At 41.9% G+C, this 21,151-nt stretch overlaps 2 protein-coding genes and 1 long non-coding RNA gene across 6 annotated transcripts in view; 1 reads left to right on the forward strand and 2 right to left on the reverse strand.

The window, feature by feature from the left end:
* Positions 1-21,151, reverse strand: part of LOC144891704 (uncharacterized) — a 1,032,708-nt gene that overhangs the window by 887,165 nt on the left and 124,392 nt on the right. The window lies entirely within an intron of this gene.
* Positions 606-12,643, forward strand: STAR (steroidogenic acute regulatory protein). Its single transcript, XM_068119095.2, has 8 exons — positions 606-787; positions 1,836-2,012; positions 3,046-3,185; positions 3,305-3,367; positions 8,786-8,881; positions 9,135-9,319; positions 9,478-9,571; positions 12,539-12,643. The coding sequence occupies exons 1-8, from the start codon at positions 724-726 to the stop codon at positions 12,641-12,643; spliced, it is 924 nt and encodes a 307-aa protein (XP_067975196.2). The 5' UTR covers positions 606-723.
* Positions 16,037-21,151, reverse strand: part of LOC137429078 (microsomal triglyceride transfer protein large subunit) — a 91,134-nt gene continuing 86,019 nt past the window's right edge. For all 4 annotated transcript variants that reach the window (XM_078775670.1, XM_078775672.1, XM_078775671.1 and 1 more), the window contains 3 exons: positions 19,645-19,769; positions 19,326-19,496; positions 16,037-16,491 (listed from right to left, as the gene is read on the reverse strand). In XM_078775670.1, the coding sequence (XP_078631796.1) occupies positions 16,350-16,491; positions 19,326-19,496; positions 19,645-19,769 (438 nt within the window). In that variant the 3' untranslated portion in view covers positions 16,037-16,349. The remainder of the gene's footprint in view (positions 16,492-19,325; positions 19,497-19,644; positions 19,770-21,151) is intronic.

Genomic DNA, 21,151 nt, shown 5'->3' on the forward strand with positions numbered 1-21,151 from the left:
AGATGAATCGATTTTCAATGCTGACTTGCATTTACACCGATATATCGAGTTATTCTTCCCATTGCGTCATTTGAGGCAATAACAAAATCCTTGAGACTCAGAGTCAGACTCGACTGGCCAAGACCTTGTCTACTGGTGTTGGCAAAGAGCCACATTAGATGTGAGATGGACCAAATTGGTACACTGTGTCATTTGCATCCTTTGATGGATAAAATCGTCGGACAGGGCGGCCTGGACATTACGCTGCATCGTTATGACATTTCATGGATAAGACCACCGAACGGAGTGGCCTGGATGTTCCAAGACATCAGTAGTGTCGGGTGAGCGCAAAATTTGCAGCAACGTATTACCTGCTGCACCTAACATCCTCCACTCCTGCCTCTTCAACTGCCCACTCTCCCTCCCCCGACACCCTCAACCCACCTTACTCAAATGAATGATTCACACAAAACAATTTGATTGGTTAAAATTAAGATGGAGAATGTTTCAGCGTCGTTGAGGATGCCGCTTGGCGGGTGAGAAGCAAGGAGACTGGGACACCTCACGAGCGAAGCTCAAGGGCGCATGCTGAAGAGGAGGGGGTGGACTGACCTTGTTGGATGGAGAGTTTGTGGGGGAGGAGAGGGAATTTTGGTCTTTGGAGGTTCTCTCACAATATAAGACAAGACCTCCTTACAGTTAGCTGCCACACTCCAAAGTACCACCCCGCCCAGTGCTCGTGTCATGCTGCCTGCAACCCTGAAACTCTGTGGAGGAATCTCATACTGCCACAGTCGTTCGCTCACCGGTTGGTCTACGCATCACGTATTATATAACCTGCACTCTACATTCCTTTCGGCATTTAATGTGTGTGATGACAATGTGGCCTCTCTTCACTTCTTATACAGGTATTTTGTAGCTCTTTTCTCCATAGGCAAGTGACAATTATGCAAAGTGATGGAATTCCAATGCAACACAAGCATGATTAGCAAAACGTTTCTTCGTCATATCGGTGGATTATTTTCATATCATAATTCAAATCATTGTTTTATTGTTGCTGGTTTGCATTGCAGTACAACTTGTGAATGCATTGCATTTGCTCCTCTCATTTTTGGATTTAATGCCATTGACTATTATTATGATCATTAAGGTATATGCTGTTCATGTAAAAGTTTATCTCACTTTGGTAAACGTTAAATTACTTATTTCAAGCAAGTTCCATTTCTTACACTGGAAATGTAGGCAACATTTTGTTTTTAAACCAAAGAATTAGGAAATCTGTCTAAATGGCTTGTACCGACCGATACGAAGAGCTCGTATTATTCTTTACATTAATATTGTGAATTTTTTACCAAATTTGTTTGGGGGGCGGAAGCAGGGGGATAAAGACACAAAATTAGGTTTGGAACATGGTTGGGGAAAAATATTAAACAGTTGCACCTGGGAAAGGACCTCGAGCTGTATGCTCATTGGATAGTGAGTTGTGGGGGGTAGGATAAAAGGGATGGTAATGAGGAATTTAGGATAAAACATTTGCTTAATCAATGCATGGTGTCATCCACTTTCAGAGAATATTTTCTCAATTTTGCAACATTATTGCTGATAGATTTGCTTTTGCCAGTTCATGCCACCGAAGGAGGAACATTCATTTGTTCAGAGATCATAGAGTAATTCACTACTCATATATATATATGTATTATATATTAATTTAAAAAGTGACAAAGCTGTTCATCCTGCCGCATCCATTAGGAATCCTGACAATTACAATTTTTGTAATTGTAATTAATCCTGACAATTACAATTTTTGTAATTGTAATTAACCCTGACAATTACAATTTTTAATGCATGCAAAACTTTTTCTGATACATTTCAACATGTAGAACCTACCTGTACTTTTGTGCATGCAGGTTCAGGTGTGAGGAACATGATAAAGAACACTGTGCAGCAAAGGATTGTGGGACAACTGAGTCGTTTACCAGAGGAACTACTTGGCTCTCTGGGCCAGTACAAAACCAAGGATCGCTCTCTGCCAGGTAGGATACTCCCAGTCTCATCAACAAACAGCTTTTATTATCTCAATTATTTAGTCTCACACTTGTACTATTTCTTCTTCTTCTTGTAATCAGGTTCCCATTCCTTACATAAATATTCAAGTAAATACAGGCAGGTAGGGAGCAGTTCTGTGCTCATGCTCATTGTGTTCGTTCTCTGGGTTAATATGTTTATCAGTCTGCATCAAAATAATAAAAGTAAATTATTTATAACTATTTCTCAATGATGACTCCATGAAATCACAACTCCCAGTCCACATGTAAAAACAGCCAAAACTTGTGTGTCCACATGCTAACATTTCACATGATATGAGATCCACCAAAAGTCAACTAACAGGTCCTTGATCATTGTTTTTTACAAAGCAAAGCTCCTTACAGAGCACATATATAGGTTTCCATCAAATATTAATAGATACATAAATAAAGAGGCAAATTAAGGCAATATGCAATGGCAGCAAAATATGACACAAACAGAACAACTGCAAGCACCACCTCCTTCGTAATCACGTCTCGGCCGTATTAACAACAAGCTGCAAGAACGGAACTCAGCACCATCTCTGCATCAGCAAAATAATTTTTTTTTAAAGCATGGACCCCAAAAAGAGCTTAAAATAAGTGTATGACCTCTCTCTCTCTCTCTCTCTCTCTCTCTCTCTCTCTCTCTCTCGCTCTCTCTCTCTCTCTCTTCGAGGTCACCCACGGAAATGCGGAGCTCGGCAGTGGCTAGCAGCTCGACCTTTAAGGCACACTTGACATTGTTTTCATAGAAACAAGTTTTGGCATTGTACTCACCCATATAATTAGAGCTGTGCTTGTATCCTTGCTCGTAATATGCACCCCATAGAGCGATTGAAAACAAGTGCTGACTTTCTAGAGGGCAATTTGTTTGCACCTTTTCAGGCATGATGCTGTTGTTGATTTATATTGCTTCTGAGTTTTTGCTCGTCATTTAGATTGTATACATGCATAACTGGGATGTATAACATTCTTATTCTCCATTGACTCGTGTTATCAGGTCCCAGGCTCAGTGGGGATCCAGCAGAGGTACTGCTGTCTGAGTGTGAATTGAGATATGTCCAGGAAGGGCAGAACATTCTTCAAAAGACTATTCATATCTTGGAAGATCACTCAGGGTGGCACTGTGAAAGCAAAACTGTAAGTATTTTGGCCTAGCAAAGTATAAATTAAATAAATTAATCGAGACAAAAAATATGAGAATGAATCAACTTCATTTGGTTTTTGGGACATTATGACTACCGCATTCATATTTGCAGGATAACGGTGACAAAGTATCCAGCAAAGTCGTTCCCAACGTCGGAAAGATGTTCCGCCTTGAAGTAAGAATTATTGCAAAGCAGACCATTCACCCCGCATCTTCACAGTTCATTATGCATGAAAAACCTTCATTGTGCATACTCACTGTAAATTATGCTCGGGAAAACCTTGATTACACAAAGTTAGGGCAGAATGAAACTTGAATTTATTGCCCTTTTGTTAAGAACACAGGAGAAATTTTCAAGTGAAAAGGAATATAAATATATATTGGATAGAGTGTTAAAAACTGACATTGGTGTTTACAATAAATATGTTTTACAAGGAGGAATCCAACAAAAAAGAAGGTATCAATATTTTACATAAAGCATTAAAATATATATTAAAATCATTCAAACTGTAAGCCTGGTGTACACGTAACGACTTACAGTGTATTGAGCCCCCCGGGGTACCCTCTCGTTGACTGGATTTGCGTTGAGTAGGGTATATACTTGTCTTATATACAGTCACGTGAAAAAGTAAGTACACCCCATGTAAAGTTTTGACTTTTTCAACATATTTCAACATACAGCTATTTGATCTTCATTTCAACAATATTGACAGATAAAGGTGATATAATATAGCAAATATCATGAAACATTTACATTTTGTAGTCCATTGTATAATTTAAATAAACATAAATGCAAATTTCGCATGTGGAAAAAGTAAGTACACCCCTACATTTATCACCACTTCAAATACCTAAAATTAGAATCAGGTGCACCAGCTCAGGTGCAAATGATTAGAACATCGTTCGAGAGGATATTGGAGGAACCTGTCTTATTTAAACCTCAGACATTTAGTTTGGTTTGCTCTTTGTTGTTGAAGTGTGCGGCGTCACCATGCCTAAATCAAAAGAGCTCTCTGAGGCCTTCAGAAAGAAGGTTATAGATGCCTACGAGTCTGGGAATGGATTTAAAAAGATCTCCAAACAATTTGAAATCAGTCGACTGTCCGGAAGATCATCTACAAATGGAGAAGATTCCAAACAACTGCCAACTTGTTCAGGCCACGACGCCCCAGCAAGTTCATCCCGAGAGCAGATCGCAAGATGCTGAAAGAAGTCTCGAAGAACCCCAGAATGTCATCATGGGACCTACAGGTAGCTCTTGCCACTGTTGATGTCAAAGTGAACAAGTCTACCATTAGAAAGAGGCTGCACAAATTTGATCGACATGGGAGGTGTGCCAGGAGGAAACCTTTGCTGTCCAGAAAGAACATCAGGGCAAGACTAAAGTTTGCCAATGAACACCTCGGCAAAGACCAGAACTTCTGGAACAATGTGCTCTGGACAGATGAGTCAACGGTAGAGCTATTTGGCCACAGTACCAGAGACATGTTTGGCAAAAACCAAAGACAGCATTTGACCACAAGAACCTGATACCAACTGTAAAGCATGGTGGTGGAAATATTATGGTTTGGGGCAGTTTTGCTGCATCAGGGCCTGGGCAGCTCACCATCAAATAATCCACTATGAATTCTTCATTGTACCAGAGGGTGCTTGAGGATAATGTGAGGCCATCTGTCGGAAAGTTGAAGCTCAACCGAAGGTGGACCTTGCAACATGACATTGACCCCTAAACATACCCGTAAATCCACCAAGGAATGGCTGAAAAGAAAGAAATGGAGGGTTCTGGAATGGCCAAGTCAAAGCCAGGATCTAAATCCCATCGAGATGTTGTGGGGGGATTTGAAACGAGCTGTGCATGCAAGAAACCCCTCAAACATCGTGCAAGTAAAATAATTCTGCATGGAGGAGTGGGCAAAAATTTCTCCCAGTCGATGTCAGAGACTGGTAGGCAGTTATAAGAAATGCCGACTAGAGGTTGTTTCTGCCAAAGGGGGCAATACCACCTATTAGAGCCAAGGGTGTACTTACTTTTTCCATATGCGAAATTTGCATTTATGTTTATTTAAATTATACAATGGACTACAAAATGTAAATGTTTCATGATATTTGTTATATTATATCACCTTTATCTATCAATATTGTTGAAATGAAGATCAAATATCTGTATGTTGAAATACGTTGAAAAAGTCAAAACTTTACATGGGTGTACTTACTTTTTCACGTGACTGTAGGTTAAAATGGGCTCTCGATTTCCAGTGTTTTTAGATGGGTTTTTTCAATCCAGAAAAAGATAAACCTACTGTAGTTATGGCAAGAATTTGGAACTTTGCCATGGTGCCGGCGATATAGTTTGCCTTCTTTAATGCTACATACAAACGAAGAAGAAGATCACATGCACTGGAGGGCCCAATAATGTTGGTTGGAGGAGAGGGTTCATAATAATCTTTCAAACTAGCTGAAAGCCATGAGGATGTAATTCGCAGCTGTAGAAAGTTTCTGAGTAGCAAGGTTAATAAATAATAATGCTGAATGGACAAAAGATGTCAATTAAGTATTGAAAGACAGAGGACTTAGTTCGGTAAGGCGACAAAAAAAAAATCAATGTGACAAAAACGATGTGGGAATCCATGTCGTGAAAAGGTGAAATCTTTTTGAGAAAAACAACACCGTGACGTATCATCTGCACGGGTAGGGTTAGGTGCATCCTGGGCCTGCTATGTGTCTATTCCAATTAGAAAAGCCTTTTTATTCAGTAAATGTCATTAATGGGTCAAAAGTCCCCTTACCCTTTTCCCTCTTTACCTTTTTTACATTATCAAAGTTTTCTCTTCGACTTGCGCGTGACTTCTTGCCGCAGCTGCAGTCATATAAAGTAACGAATTTTTGATTATTAAATACAAATGCAACACAAGTCAAGTGAACTTTAACCATTTCTCAAAAAAATGACTGAGATGGTTTTAATACCCCCAACATACCGCAGGCGGAATTATCATTCCACCGTACCATCGAATATGACAACAAATGCTATTATATACATACATAGGTCAAGGCTCACGATAGAGCTCAAATGCTGATCGTAAATGTGAGAGCAATACCATAACATATCAATCCTAACATCGTTTTAGGATGGGTTTTTTTTTTCTCTAAATTCCTGGCGAATTAAGGTTCTCGGTTGCCTTCTTCCAAGGTCAACTATGTGGAACAGAAGAAGTCACAAACAGGAAACATTTTAGATAGATAGCCGAAAGGGCATTGTATCAAAGAATCTATCTGTCCAATGAGATGTGAAACTGACAAGATGTTTATATATACTGTGTATACTGTATACATATATATATATACACATCTTTTTTCCCCTTTTTTTTTGTTACTATTATTATTTCTTATTTTGTGTATATGAGTGAGTGGGTGAGGGTGTGTGTTTTTGCATGAATGAATTTTTGCATGAGTGTGTGTTTTTGTATGTTGAGTGGTGTATGTTGTAAGGGTAGGTGGTTGGTTGGTTGATGGTGTGTGTGTGTGTGTGTGTGTGTGTGTGTGTGTCTGTTGTGTGTGGATGTGTGTGTATGTGTGTGTATGAATGATCGGGTGTGTTTTGTTGGTGAGTGGTGAAGGGTATAAAGGTGGGTGTTTGAGTGTTCCACCATGTTTGTTTGGTGCTGTGGATTCTGGATGTGGGGATGTTGTTGTTGTAGTCTGCGTTCGCACTGGCTGGGGGTGGGGGTATGTACGCATCCAGGTGCAGTTGCTGCATGTGGATGTGTATGCGCCCCTGCTGGCCCACCTTAGCTGACCATATCGAGGTGTAAAAAAAAAACAAAAAAAAAAAAAACACCTTTAGAGGCCATTTTTCCCCACAAAGCGGGGGTTGGCCTTTTTCGGGCACCGTGGTCGTTGTTGTTTTTGTTGGTCCCCTTTTTGAAGCAATGTTTTACGGCCGGATGCCCTTCCTGCCGCCAACCCTTTTTGTCGCCTTTTACGACAAACAGGGAATTACCAGTGAGCTGGTACTCAATTAGCCGACCTCGGAAGGATGACAGGCTGAGTCAACCCCCCTGGCGTTAATTCAGCGATCGACCGGGATTCGAACCCAGGATCCTAGGATCCTAAGCTGGCACCCTAGCCGCTAGCCCAACACCAGGCTGGTGTTGCAAAAATTCATTCATGCAAAAACACATACCCTCACCCACTCACTCATATACACAAAATAAGAAATAATAATAGTAACAAAAAAAAAAAAAGGGGGAAAAAAAAAAGCTGACCGTATTGCAGAGTTGAAGCAGAGAAAGCAGAGTTGAAGGGCCAAAACGGGATGATGCTGAGGACCTCGACTGAGGACCCGGTCAGTGCGGCACACTTGTGACCAAATGTGTTTTGAACTTGTGTGTATATATATATATATATATATATATATATATATATATATATATATATATATATACATATATATATATATATATATATATATATATATATATATATATACATATATACATATATATATATATATATATATGTATATATATATATATATATATATATATATATATATATATATATATATATATATATATATATATATATATATATTAGTGTTGGGCCAATTCGAAAATTTGAGTATAACCGATTGCCGATTCGAAAAAAAGAAAGAAGTAATCTGCCGATTATACTACCGATTCCGATTATAAAGTAATAAATAATTACGTCATCGTGCATTGTCGATACTGGATCGGTGCCATGCACACGATTGACGTTCATCGATAGTATTGAATGACTGTGAATCGATACATTTTAAATCCCTCTCTAATCGATTGGTGTATCGTATCGAACAACAATGTCTACAACAATGCTATTGTTGTTGTTTTGTTGGTGGGTGTTAAAAATCCCAAGGTGTTTTTCACAAATATTAGGCAATTGTGTGCAGGTATTCCGTTTACATTCCAAGTTCCTGCCATAACCAGCAATGGGGCTCCAACTGGTCGCAGATAGTGGTGATCCTCAATTAGGCACTCGGTGTATTAAAGTCCCAGCAGTCTGCCGGGATAGGATATTATTAGTTTTTTGTTTTTTTTAAGTTGAAGTACAACAATGTTCAGTGTGAACGATAGACCCTTCCATTACTTGCTTTGTGGATTTCAGACAAAGACAGTGATTAGGCTTGTGAAGCAAGATTAACATTAGTACATTCAGATAAAGATGAACCGTTATCATGCGTCGAGGGAAATTTGGGGTATGAATGAATGAATGAATGAATGAATGATCGTTTTAAGGCCATTTTCCCCGCTGGAGCGGGGGTTAGCCTTGCGGGCCCCATGACAATCATGGTTCCCTGTTTGAGGCAATGTTTTTATGGCCGGATTCCCTTCCTGATGCCAACCCATGGTCGCCTCTTACGATGCGCAGGGATACGGTGTACCTATTCTAAACCGGGGTACACACCGGGATCTGATGAAGTTAAAACACACACAAACAAAACACTCATCTTAACAGCAAGTAAGACGCATTTTTGGAATGGATAATCAATTATGCGTGTGACAGACAGTAAACAACAAAGGCAATAACACCAAAAATGTTGCATGTATGTGTATGACAGGCAGAGATCCCAGGCAGTGTGGAGGAACTACACAAGGAGTTGTTTGATAGAGTGGAACACATGTGCGAGTGGAACCCCAATGTGAATCAGGTCAAGGTGAGAGAAAGAGGGATTACTTCCTGTGTTATTTACCAGCAACACATACTGTACATGCTGACAGTATAGTTAGAGTTGAGCCAACGTGCATGCCGGTTGAGGTTAGGCCTACAAGGTGACATTTTGCTGAAGATGAGCGATTGAACTTGGTATCGTACTGATGTACGAAGATGTTTGCTGAGCCAGATGGAGTAACCTGCACTGAAGATCTGAGCCAATTTCCCTTTAAAAACAAAACACCGCATGCTCACAGGTCCTGCAACGGGTCGGCCAGCGCACCTTGGTAACCCATGACATGGCTGCCGATGCGGGAGGTAAACTGCTGTCTGCCAGAGACTTTGTGAACCTCCGGCAGTCAGTCCGCCGTGGCTCTGTCAGCTTCCTTGTCGGAGTCTCAACTGACTGTGAATCAGCCCCTCCTCAAAATGGTTACATACGGTATGTTTCTCTCGATGATATCCCAATTCTCCGCCCGTCTCTTATCATACAACTTTCTTTCAAGTTCAACGTTTGTTTTTAAATCTTGCCAATGTGAGTGTGTGAAATTTACACTTCAGACTTTGTAAACACAATGGGTTTCATCCTTGTGCCTGCAGGGGAGAGACTGGCCCATCTCTCATCATGCTTCGCCCATCAACCAACGACGTCAATAACACACGAATTGTTTGGCTTCTCAACATAGACCTGAAGGTTCGTCTTAGTCTTTGAATTTATGAGATGTTTCTACTTTTATTTGCTAGAGTTGTTTAATAATATACAAGGATGTATAAGGAACCTTGGCACAGGAGGAGGCCATTTTGGCCCATCATGCCTGTGCTATACCAACACCACATACTATCACCCATCCACATGCAACCTACCCTGCAAGTCCTGAAAATATCCCGATACCACTGCTTCGAGATACCAACTAATTCCAAATTAAACCTATCTACCTTTCTAGGGAGACCAGTCCATGCATTAACTACTCAGACTGAAATACACCGGCCTTATTACTATCCTAACTCTCCACTTATTTAATTTCAGACTATGGCCACTGTTCCTATCACTGAATATTCTGCTGAAAACTCTTCTGCACTTATTTTGTCAATACCCTTCATTGTCTTAAACATCGCATTTACATCCCTTCATAATCACCTCCTTTCTAATGTAGAAAGACCCGTCTCTTTCAGCCACTTCTCAAGTAGCTGAATCTAGCTAGGCCCAGAATCAATGTAGTAGTCCTACGTTGAAACCTCTCTATGGTGGCTATGTCCTTCCTCTGATGTGTTCACCAAAACTGCACACAATATTCCAGATGAGGCCTCAATATATTCCTATGCAGTTTTAACCCTAGGTTTTCTTCCTCCATTTTTATGTTTCTATTAGTGATACTTATTAACCAATATTTTGTTTGGAATGCACAAATGATTTCTGACTTCAAGCTTAAAACTTGTAGCCTTTTCATAAGCAAATCATTTTAAGACCTCGAAGGTAGAAAATGACTATAAATAAGACAAATGTTGCCAGGCACATTGATTTGAGTACTAATTTTAGAACCACCCCATTATATATATATATATATATCTGTGAGAAATAGCAGAAACTCCACAATACGAGCAGGGTGCCTCAATTGCATTCAATAAATAATTGGAAGAAATTAAATAAGTTACAGACGTAGCTTCAGGACGATCTTTTATTTTCAACAAGCTTTCCACCAAATAGGCCTTCTTCTCAGTCTACAATAACACCAGGCATGCATCTAAGACATTTTTGTATTATGTGTCTCAATTTAATCCATTTTAAATTCATGCTGTAACACCCCAAAACGTGAAAAAGTCAAGGGGTGTGAATACTTTCTGAAAGGACTGTACATATAAAATGCCACAAGCAGAGAAAACAGCAATGCTGCAATGCTATGCTATTTTCTCTGTGGCATTTTAAACCATTGCCTGTAATGCTTGATTCCTGCTGTGAGATGCCACCTAGAGGTTGCAGCATAGCGCAATGTGACGATAAAGTCACATTTTTCCTGTGGGTTGGAGACCAGATTATATAATACATGTAGCCATACAATGTACATACATACAATGGACCTGATCATTGCATCAAGCTCGTGGAACATGTATGCTGATAGTATTTAATGTTTAGTTGCTCAACAATGGTATCCTATCTGAATAGCGCTTTTTACGATAAACTCTCAATTCACTTTTGAGTAACAAAAAAAACAAGAGCTTTTCCCTGACAAGACCAGGAAAATCAGATGACATCAGTAACAAACTAACAAACAAACGTTGCCTTGTTAACAGAGTGCTTCCGCAAATGGCAAATTCCGCAAATGGAACCTCAAACTTCCGCAAATTGCAAATTCCGCAAATGGAACCCGAAATGACTATTACATAAATTATGAATTTGAACAACCATGGTTCTCCATGAAAAACAATCTCATGGGGGATGGGGGGGGGGGGGCAAATGGGACCTTTGTGCCTTAACTACTAAGTTTGGTGAATTTCTGCCCAACCATTTAGGAGGAGATAGCATGACGGATGGTCAGACAGACAGATAGACAGAGAGACAGAGGCGATTACAAAATCCTATCAAAAAGTGTGGGGATAACAAGGTAGTATGTGGGGAAAAGTATTAAAAAGTGCAAAGTAGACTGGCTTTTTGTGAAAAAACGAAGACCAAAATATAATATAGACCTGACAAGCAAAGCCTTTGAATCACCTTTGTGTCATAGTAGTCAGATCAAACAAGTTAATAGTGGACTCAATGAAAACATGCGAGTTCCAAATGGATACCTGAAGTCCCATTGGTTGTTATCTCCATTTGCGGGTTTCAGAAGGTGGGACGAAGTTCTCCCAGAACTTAAAATCTCCACCTCATTTTTCGGTAAAGGAATCCAACTTTGTCTGGTCTTGGCTGCCAGCTTTGTTAGTTTCAACTGGTTCATTAATCTTTCTCCTCTACCGTTAGTCCACCATGCTTCATGCGCAGAATATGCTTTGCAGTAGAGGACGATTCCCTTCTCCTCTAAGCTGCAGCTCATTTAATATTCTCCGACAGCTGAAGTCCAGTGTGCACTTCCTTATTACTATATCACGCACATGCCTCAGCAATTCAAGTTGCCTTCCCCACCAAATTCACTGGATTATTTTTGACTCCAATGGATTTGACTTCTACTTATTCGCAGAAATAAAAACCACATTTGAGGAAGACCTTGATCCGCTGAATAGGCCAACACAGCCACACAACCATTGTATTTAGGATACTTCAGAAGGAAAGTTTCTGTGTTGGGATGAGAATGTTGGTTAAACCAATGGGGAAAGTGCATTGAAGATCGTGGAGATTTTGTAGAACTTGAATAAAGTGGTTGGGTGATGAGTAGGTTAGAAATGTTGCAAATTTTGCAATGAAAGGTGTGTACATTAATATGACTGGCAGTAAGTACATTCCAGACTTTCAAGAGTAAAAGTGTACTATATTTATATGTAGGACTCTCGTATCTGTAACTGAGAACTGTGACTTTTTTGTACTATCGATAGTGGATAACGCTGTGCAGATAACGCATAATAAATGGGAAAACCTGTTGTGTTCATTCACGCAGTGAAACAGGAAAGTTGGAAAATGATCTAACAACTGCTCTTCTAAAATTTTCTTCCCTCCCATCATCGACAATAGGGTTGGATCCCCAAGTCGATTATCAACCTTGCCTTGTCAAGAATGCAGATCAATTTCGCGGAAAGTTTGCGAGCGCGAATGTCAAGCATCCACTGCGGCAACTGATGTTCTGTACCTTATTGCATCACCGCACCTTTCCATCATCACACTGCAGCACAACAAATTTACTTTGCACTTCTGGACCTGAATGCAAAAAATACAATTGTGAACTTTGTTACACATGATTAAGTCCCATCTTCCTTTATGAGGAGTTAATAAACCTATCTTGTCTATTGTGGAAAATAGGAACTGCTTAAACCGTTTGGTTTTAATGCTATTACTAATTAATATAACAGGCCATCACACTATTGCCAATTGTAAACACACACTTGCACACCAGACCCTCTCAAGTAGCTGAATGCACAGCATATCATGTGCAGGCAATCCCATCACCCATAGTACACATCATCTCAGTCCTCAGATGGCACATGATCTCAACACACAGCGCACACTATCCCAATGCCCATAGTGTATGACATTCCAGTCCCCATAGTGCACACTATCGCAGTTCCATACGGCACGCTATCGCAGTCCCATAGTGAACACCATCCCAATGCCCATAGTGTATGACATTCCAGTCCCCATAGTGCACACTATGGCAGTCCCATATGGCATGCTATCCCAGATGCTATCCCTGTCCCCAAAGCACACACTTATGCCCCAGTCACCATCACACACACTATCCCATTCTCCAAAGCACACACTATTCCAGTCACCATCGCACACACGATCCCAGTCCGATACCACAAACTATCCCAGTCACCATCGCACACACGATCCAAGTCCCATACCACACACTGTCCCAGTCACCAATCTCACCATCACACACACTATCCGAGTCTCAAACCACACACTATCCCAGTCACCATCGCACACACTATCCCAGTCACCATCACACACACTATCCCAGTGATCATCGCACACACTATCCCAGTCACCATCACACACACTATCCCAGTCATCATCGCACACACTATCCCAGTCACCATCGCACACACTATCCGAGTCACCATACCACACACTATCGCAGTCCCCATCGCACACACTATCCAAGGCCCAAACTATACACTACCCCAGTACCATACCACACACTATCCAAGTTACTATCGCACACACTATCCAAGTTACCATCGCACACACTATCCAAGTCCAATACCACACACTATCCCAGTCACCATCGCACACACTATCCGAGTCCCATACTATACACTACCCCAGTACCAGACCACACACTATCCCTGATCCCCATCCCCAAACCACACTCTTATACCCAAGTCCCATATCACACACTATCCCAGATCCCCATCCCCAAACCACACTCTTATACCCAAGTCCCATATCACACACTATCTCAGATCCCCATCCGCAAAACACACTCTTATACCCAAGTCCCATATCACACACTATCCCAGATCCCCATCCCCAAACCACACTCTTATACCCAAGTCCCATATCACACACTATCCCAGATCCCCTTCCCCAAAGTGCACTCTTATACCCAAGTCCCATATCACACACTATCCCAGATCCCCTTCCCCAAAGTGCACTCTTATACCCAAGTCCCATATCACATACTATCCCTGATCCCCATCCCCAAACCACACTCTTATACCCAAGTCCCATATCACACACTATCCCTGACCCCCAACCCCAAACCACACTCTTATGCCCAAGTCCCATATCACACACTATCCCTGATCCCCATCCCCAAACCACACTCTTATACCCAAGTCCCATATCACACACTATCCCAGATCCCCATCCCTAAACCACACTCTTATACCCAAGTCCCATATCACACACTATCCCAGATCCCCATCCCTAAAGCGCACTCTTATACCCAAGTCCCATATGACACACTATCCCTGATCCCCACCCCCAAAACACACTCTTATACCCAAGTCCCATATCACACACTATCCCAGATCCCCATCCCCAAAGCGCACTCTTATACCCAAGTCCCATATCACACACAATCCCAGATCCCTATCCCCAAAGCGCACTCTTATACCCAAGTCCCATATCACATACTATTCCTGATCCCCATCCCCAAAGCGCACTCTTATAACCAAGTCCCATATCACACACTATCCCAGATCCCCATCCCCAAAGCGCACTCTTATACCCAAGTCCCACATCACACACTATCCCAGATCCCCATCCCCAAAGCACACTCTTATATCCAAGTCCCATACGACACACTATCCCAAATCCCCATCCCCAAAGCACACTCTTATACCCAAGTCCCATACCACACACTATCCCAGATCCCCATCCCCAAAGCACACTCTTATACCCAAGTCCCATATCACACACTATCCCAGATCCGCATCCCCGAAGCGCACTCTTATACCCAAGACCCATATCACACACTATCCCAGATCCCCATCCCCAAAGCACACTCTTATACCCAAGTCCCATATCACACACTATCCCAGATCCGCATCCCCGAAGCGCACTCTTATACCCAAGTCCCATATCACACACTATCCCAGATCCCCATCCCCAAAGCGCACTCTTATACCCAAGTCCCATATCACACACGATCCCAGATCCCCATCCCCAAAGCGCACTCTTATACCCAAGTCCCATATCACACACTATCCCAGATCCCCATCCGCAAAACACACTCTTATACCCAAGTCCCATATCACACACTACCCCAGATCCCCATCCCCAAAGCGCACTCTTATACCCAAGTCCCATATCACACAATATCCCAGATCCCCATCCGCAAAACACACTCTTATACCCAAGTCCCATATCACACACTATCCCAGATCCCCATCCCCAAAGCGCACTCTTATACCCAAGTCCCATATCACACACTACCGCAGATCCCCATCCCCAAAGCGCACTCTTATACCCAAGTCCCATATCACACACTACCCCAGATCCCCATCCCCAAAGCGCACTCTTATACCCAAGTCCCATATCACACACTACCCCAGATCCCCATCCCCAAAGCGCTCTTATACCCAAGTCCCATATCACACACTACCCCAGATCCCCATCCCCAAAGCACACTCTTATAAATATCGCAGTCGCCATCGCACAAACAATCACAAATATCGCAGTCCACAATCAGATACTATGTGTCTCCAAATGTAATTAAAAGATGTCACGGGTATTTTTTTCACAAATATTAAATTATTTTATATTCCGCATAATGTAAACACCTATATGATATTTATAAAACACTGAAATGTCTGTTTGACCTGTTTATCTTTTTGGGTAATTCCAGCCGGTTTCAACCACCATTCCATAAAGTTCAATGACCAATAAAATCTGCTCTTTGAAACATTTTTAGTTGGTTGCATTGAATATGTTGATCTGAGTTGTGAGTTGAGTTGAGTATGTTGGTGAAATATAATCTCAGATGTCACTCTTTCAGATTTGTTTTTTTCCCCATTCTGCCTTTAAAAGATGTCTAAATGAATTTTAGCACCACTGCAGGAGTCTGAAACGATTTTGTTTATTCTAGTTAAATGAGAACACACTTAGATGAATATGAAACAAACAAAAAAAAATTCTACAATGGTTGATCTGAGTCTGTCTCAAACCACTTCAATGGCTTTATATATAATCAAGCAGAGAGTTGGTTATTTACAATGTTCTCGGAGGGATACAAACTCAAGTACATCCACTTGTGCATATCAACTTGCATTGCAGAGCAAATCAATTCCTCCTGCAAAATTAGGACCGACACCCCCACATCCACCCACCGAATGGAGGAACCCCAGGAATTGAAATGACAATGAAACTTTGCGTCTCACGCAAACATCTGCTTGCACATGTCCGAGTTGGCGGTGTGCAGGGGAAGCTCTGCTCCTGGAATCCGGACCACACGGACCCTTTCAGACTCCATCACGTGCTCCTCCTTCTGATACGCACTGAAATGCACCGTCTTCTCCCTAAGGTGCAAAACACGGTACACCACAATCAATCAAGAGGCAAGAAGAGGCAAGCACATTATCACTGAACCATCATCCAGCCTTTAAAACAAATTTTAATTGGCAGGGCAGGGGCGGATCCAGGGGGGGGGGGTGCAGGGGGTGCGAATCTGCTGAACTGTTGGACCAGGGAAGAACACAAGGAACTGCAGAAACTTCCAAGAACGCACGAAATGCCGTTTCTGACGATCAATTTTTTAAAATTTCCTGGGGGAGGACTCCCAGACCCCCCCTTTATCCCACCTCCCCCAGCGCTATAGTTTCATGCACCCCCCGTCTTGAAATTCTTGGATCCGCCCCTGCAGGGTATGCATGTGCATTGTTATAACTACCAACCATCCCCTCAAAACACACATTTACCTGCATAAAAACTGTTTGAAATTTCATCCTAGCCCACAATAAGTTATCAAATTAAAAGATAGGCCTGTACATCAACATTATTAGCACAGTAAAATAAACGAAACCATTCAAGGAATTTAGAGATGGAACATTTTGCTGACAGGAATGTGGGGTTGAGGTAGATGGTGATGTATACAAACTTTGAGTGGAAGTGGAACACAATTAATCACATGGAAGTTCGTTCCACAGGCATGCCAAAACAAACAACGGAATGGACCTAAAGTAGGATGAAGGTTTTAAGTTTTACAAATGGAAAACAGATGAGTGGGTGCAGTCATCAGCACCATGAGCAATAATGGCCTCCTCTCCTCCTGAATAGTGTTGAGCATGACTTGGGTCGTACACCTTATGAAAGGATAAGGAGAGACTATTGCATTGAATTGGGAAATATATATAACTCTGTTAAAGCCTGGTGTTGGCTTAGTGGTTAGGGTGCTGGCTTGGGATCCTAGGATCCTGGGTTCAAATCCCGGTCGATCGCTGAATTAACGCCAGGGGGGGGTTGACTTAGCCTGTCATCCTTCCGAGGTCGGCATATTGAGCACCAGTTCACTGGTAATTCCCTGTATATCGCAAGAGGCGACTAACAGGGTTGGCGGCAGGAAGGGCATCCGGCCATAAAAGATTGCTTCAAAAAGGGGACCACGGTGCCCGAAAAAGGGCCGACCCCTGCTCTGCGGGGAAAAATGGCCTCTAAAGGTGGTTCATATAACTCTGTTGTACAAAGAATATGACCCCAAAGGTATTCATGATTGTTGTTGTTAGTTCACTGATGGTTTGGGATGGAAAAGATAAAGTATTGAAGCGGAAAACAACCACATGTTATAGTAACCATATTGCATAGGCATAATGGCCTCCTCCTGTGTTTAATTTGATATTTCCTTGTATCATTTTTTTATGAGCTCTCTTATGAGGAACAATTTCCATGTAAGAGAACTAATTTTTTGAAATTATACAAGAAAATACAAAATTAAATCAGAAGAGCAATAAAAGTGTACCAAGCCCAGAATAGACCATTTCTCTTATCCTCCATCTTCTCCCAACCCATACACCAAGGAAATTCTGTTCATCGGAATTCACAATTGGTAGCGGCTTTGTGGAATATCATTCAGATTATTGTGTAACAAGATCCGTTACGCAGGGCAACCTGGTTATGATACAGAAAGCCAATTGCACATCTCATCGCGTCGTTGAATGAAGTGCAACAGCCAACCCAGTTTAGCTTCTGATGACATCATACTGGAAAAAAAATCCCTTTTGTCGTTCACGATGCTCAATCAATACATGATTACGAGTTTATTGTCCCCCGTCGCACAGCGTAGCGAAAGGGGGACTATGGCTTTCGCCTCCGTCCGTGTGTCCGTGCGTGCGTGCATGCGTGTGTGCGTGCGGGCGTGCGTGTTTGCGTGCGGGCGTGCGTGCGTAAGCGAAGGACCGCATTCGAATTTGGTGTGTGGGTGCAACCCACGTCAAAATCCAAGATGGCCGCCGCCATGTATGTCTGATGCCATGTATGTCTTAACCTTGTGAGATGAATATCTTGAAAAATAAGCGAAGTAGCAACTTCTAATCTGGTGTGTGGGTGTATCTAGGCATAAGGAAGAACGCTATTGAAAATTGGGTCGCCACGTCAAAATCCAAGATGGCCGCCGCCATGTATGTCTGAACCTTGTGAGATGAATATCTTGAAAAATAAGCGAAATACCAACTTCTAATTTGGCGTGTGGGTGTATCTAGGCATAAGGAAGAACGCTGTTGAAAATTGGGTCGCCACGTCAAAATCCAAGATAGCCGCCGCCATGTATGTCTGAACCTTGTAACCTGCATATCTTGAAAAATAAGCGAAGTACCAACTTCTAATTTGGTGTGTGGGTGTATCTCGGCATAAGGAAGCACGCTATTGAAAATTGGGTCGCCACGTCAAAATCCAAGATGGCCGCCACCATATATATGTCTGCAACTTGTGAGCGAAATATCTCGAGAAATAAGCGAAGTACCAACTGCTAATCTGGTGTGTGGGTATATCTAGGCACAAGGAAGAACGCTGTTTAAAATTGGGTCGCCACGTCAAAATCCAAGATGGCCGCCGCCATGTATGTCTGAACCTTGTGAGCGGAATATCTTGAAAAATACGTGAGGTACCAACTTCTAATCTGGTGTGTGGGTGTATCTAGGCATACGGAAGAACGCTATTGAAAATTGGGTGGCCACGTCAAAATCCAAGATGGCCGCCTCCATGTATGTCTGAACCTTGTGAGCGAAATATCATATCATAGCATGTTTTCTGCGTCTTCCACTTTGTCAACTCACATCACTTCACCGACGGGGGACCTAGGCGTAACGCTTGTTATTTTTAAATTAACTTGTTTCCAAATATGGCAGTCATCCAGGTTTACCTGTAAGGAAATGTACTTCTCTCCATCTGCACGCAGATCAGGTAAGGCGAGTGAGAGAAGTGCACTGTTGTTGTGGTATCAAACTGAACTTGAGCGTCTGTAGTGACTTCTACACCCTTCTTCCAATGATCCGTCACCACAGCAGCTGTTGCCATTACTACGACAGCACCTCTGAATAAGTGACGAAAAGCACGACGAGTTACAGGTAAATAGTCAAATAGAGGACTGCAAACAGGAGATAAAGTTGCAACAAATAAAACTCAATGTAAAAGACAATTGTGAGGATGTGTAGGGACGAGACAGTATGGAGATTGCATACTTGCTGCTGATGACAGTTGTAGACTTCGCATTCCAAATGCTCACATCAATATTGCCCGTGATGTCGATTCCAAGTGCCACATCTCCGTGGAGTACCAGGGTTAGGCCCGAGCCAAGGACGAGCTCCTAGTGCATAAAAAAATGAAACACCGTCAAAGGGCTGAAACATTTCAATGATCACATAAAGCAGGTTTAAATCACAAAAATTGCACCCACCCAAATGTAATTTGGGACACCTGCTAGGATTCCAAAATGTTCCACGGAAAGTTTGGTGGGGCTAGGCCCAAAACTGAGAGTAGTTTGGGGATGGACAGACAGACACTGTTATTTTAGTATGTAGACTAGTAAGGTACAGTCAAGTGAAAAAGTAAGTACACCCCATGTAAAGTTTTGACTTTTTCAACATATTTCAACATACAGCTATTTGATCTTCATTTCAACAATATTGATAGATAAAGGTGATATAATATAACAAATATCATGAAACATTTACATTTGTAGTCCATTGTATAATTTAAATAAACATAAATGCAAATTTCACATGTGGTAAAAGTAAGTACACCCCGACATTTATCACTACAAATACCTAAAATTAGAATCAGGTGCACCAGCTCAGGTGAAAATGATTAGAACATTGTTAGAGAGGATCTTGGAGGAACTTGTCTTATTTAAACCTCAGACATTTAGTTTGGTTTGCTCTTTGTTGTTGAAGTGTGCGGCGTCACCATGCCTAGATCAAAAGAGCTCTCCGAGGCCTTCAGAAAGAAGGTTATAGATGCCTACGAGTCTGAGAAGGGATTTAAAAAGACCCCCAAACAATTTGAAATCAATCATTCGACTGTCCGGAAGATCATCTTCAAGTGGAGAAGATTCCAAACAACTGCCAACTTGTTCAGACCAGGCCGCCCCAGCAAGTTCAACCCGAGAGCAGACCGCAACATGCTGAAAGAAGTCTCTAAGAACCCCAGAATGTCATCACGCGACCTCCAGGTAGCTCTTGCCACTGTTGATGTCAAAGTGCACGAGTCTACCATTAGAAAGAGGCTGCACAAATTTGATCTACATCGGAGGTGTGCCAGGAGGAAACCTTTCCTGTCCAGAAAGAACATCAGGGCAGGGTCGGCGTCATGGGGGGGCATTCGCGGGCCATGCCCCCCAAATGAGTTATTGTGCGCCCCCCACCCGCAGGCCAAACCTTTGGCGCCAAACTTTGCATTTTATTAATTTATTTATATTTGTCATATTAAAAGTGAAAATCTTTTTGCTAAATGAAATGAAATAAAAACAAAAATAAGAAAAGAAAAAAACACACCCTGTTGGTCATATTTGCATCAGGTCACATTTGAGGAAGTAGTGTGTTCATTGACGAGGAGTTTAATAAGGTGTGGGACATGGCCACGGCTGCCAGTGCATCACTGAGATCCGCGATCCCCAAACGGAGACGCAAAGCGAACACGAATATGGATGAGTATGTCGTTATGGGAACTACAGGACACAAGTATGATGAC

Source organism: Myxine glutinosa, chromosome 4 (genome assembly GCF_964187855.1).
Source record: "Myxine glutinosa chromosome 4, kmMyxGlut1.1, whole genome shotgun sequence".
Classification (NCBI taxonomy): domain Eukaryota; kingdom Metazoa; phylum Chordata; class Myxini; order Myxiniformes; family Myxinidae; genus Myxine; species Myxine glutinosa.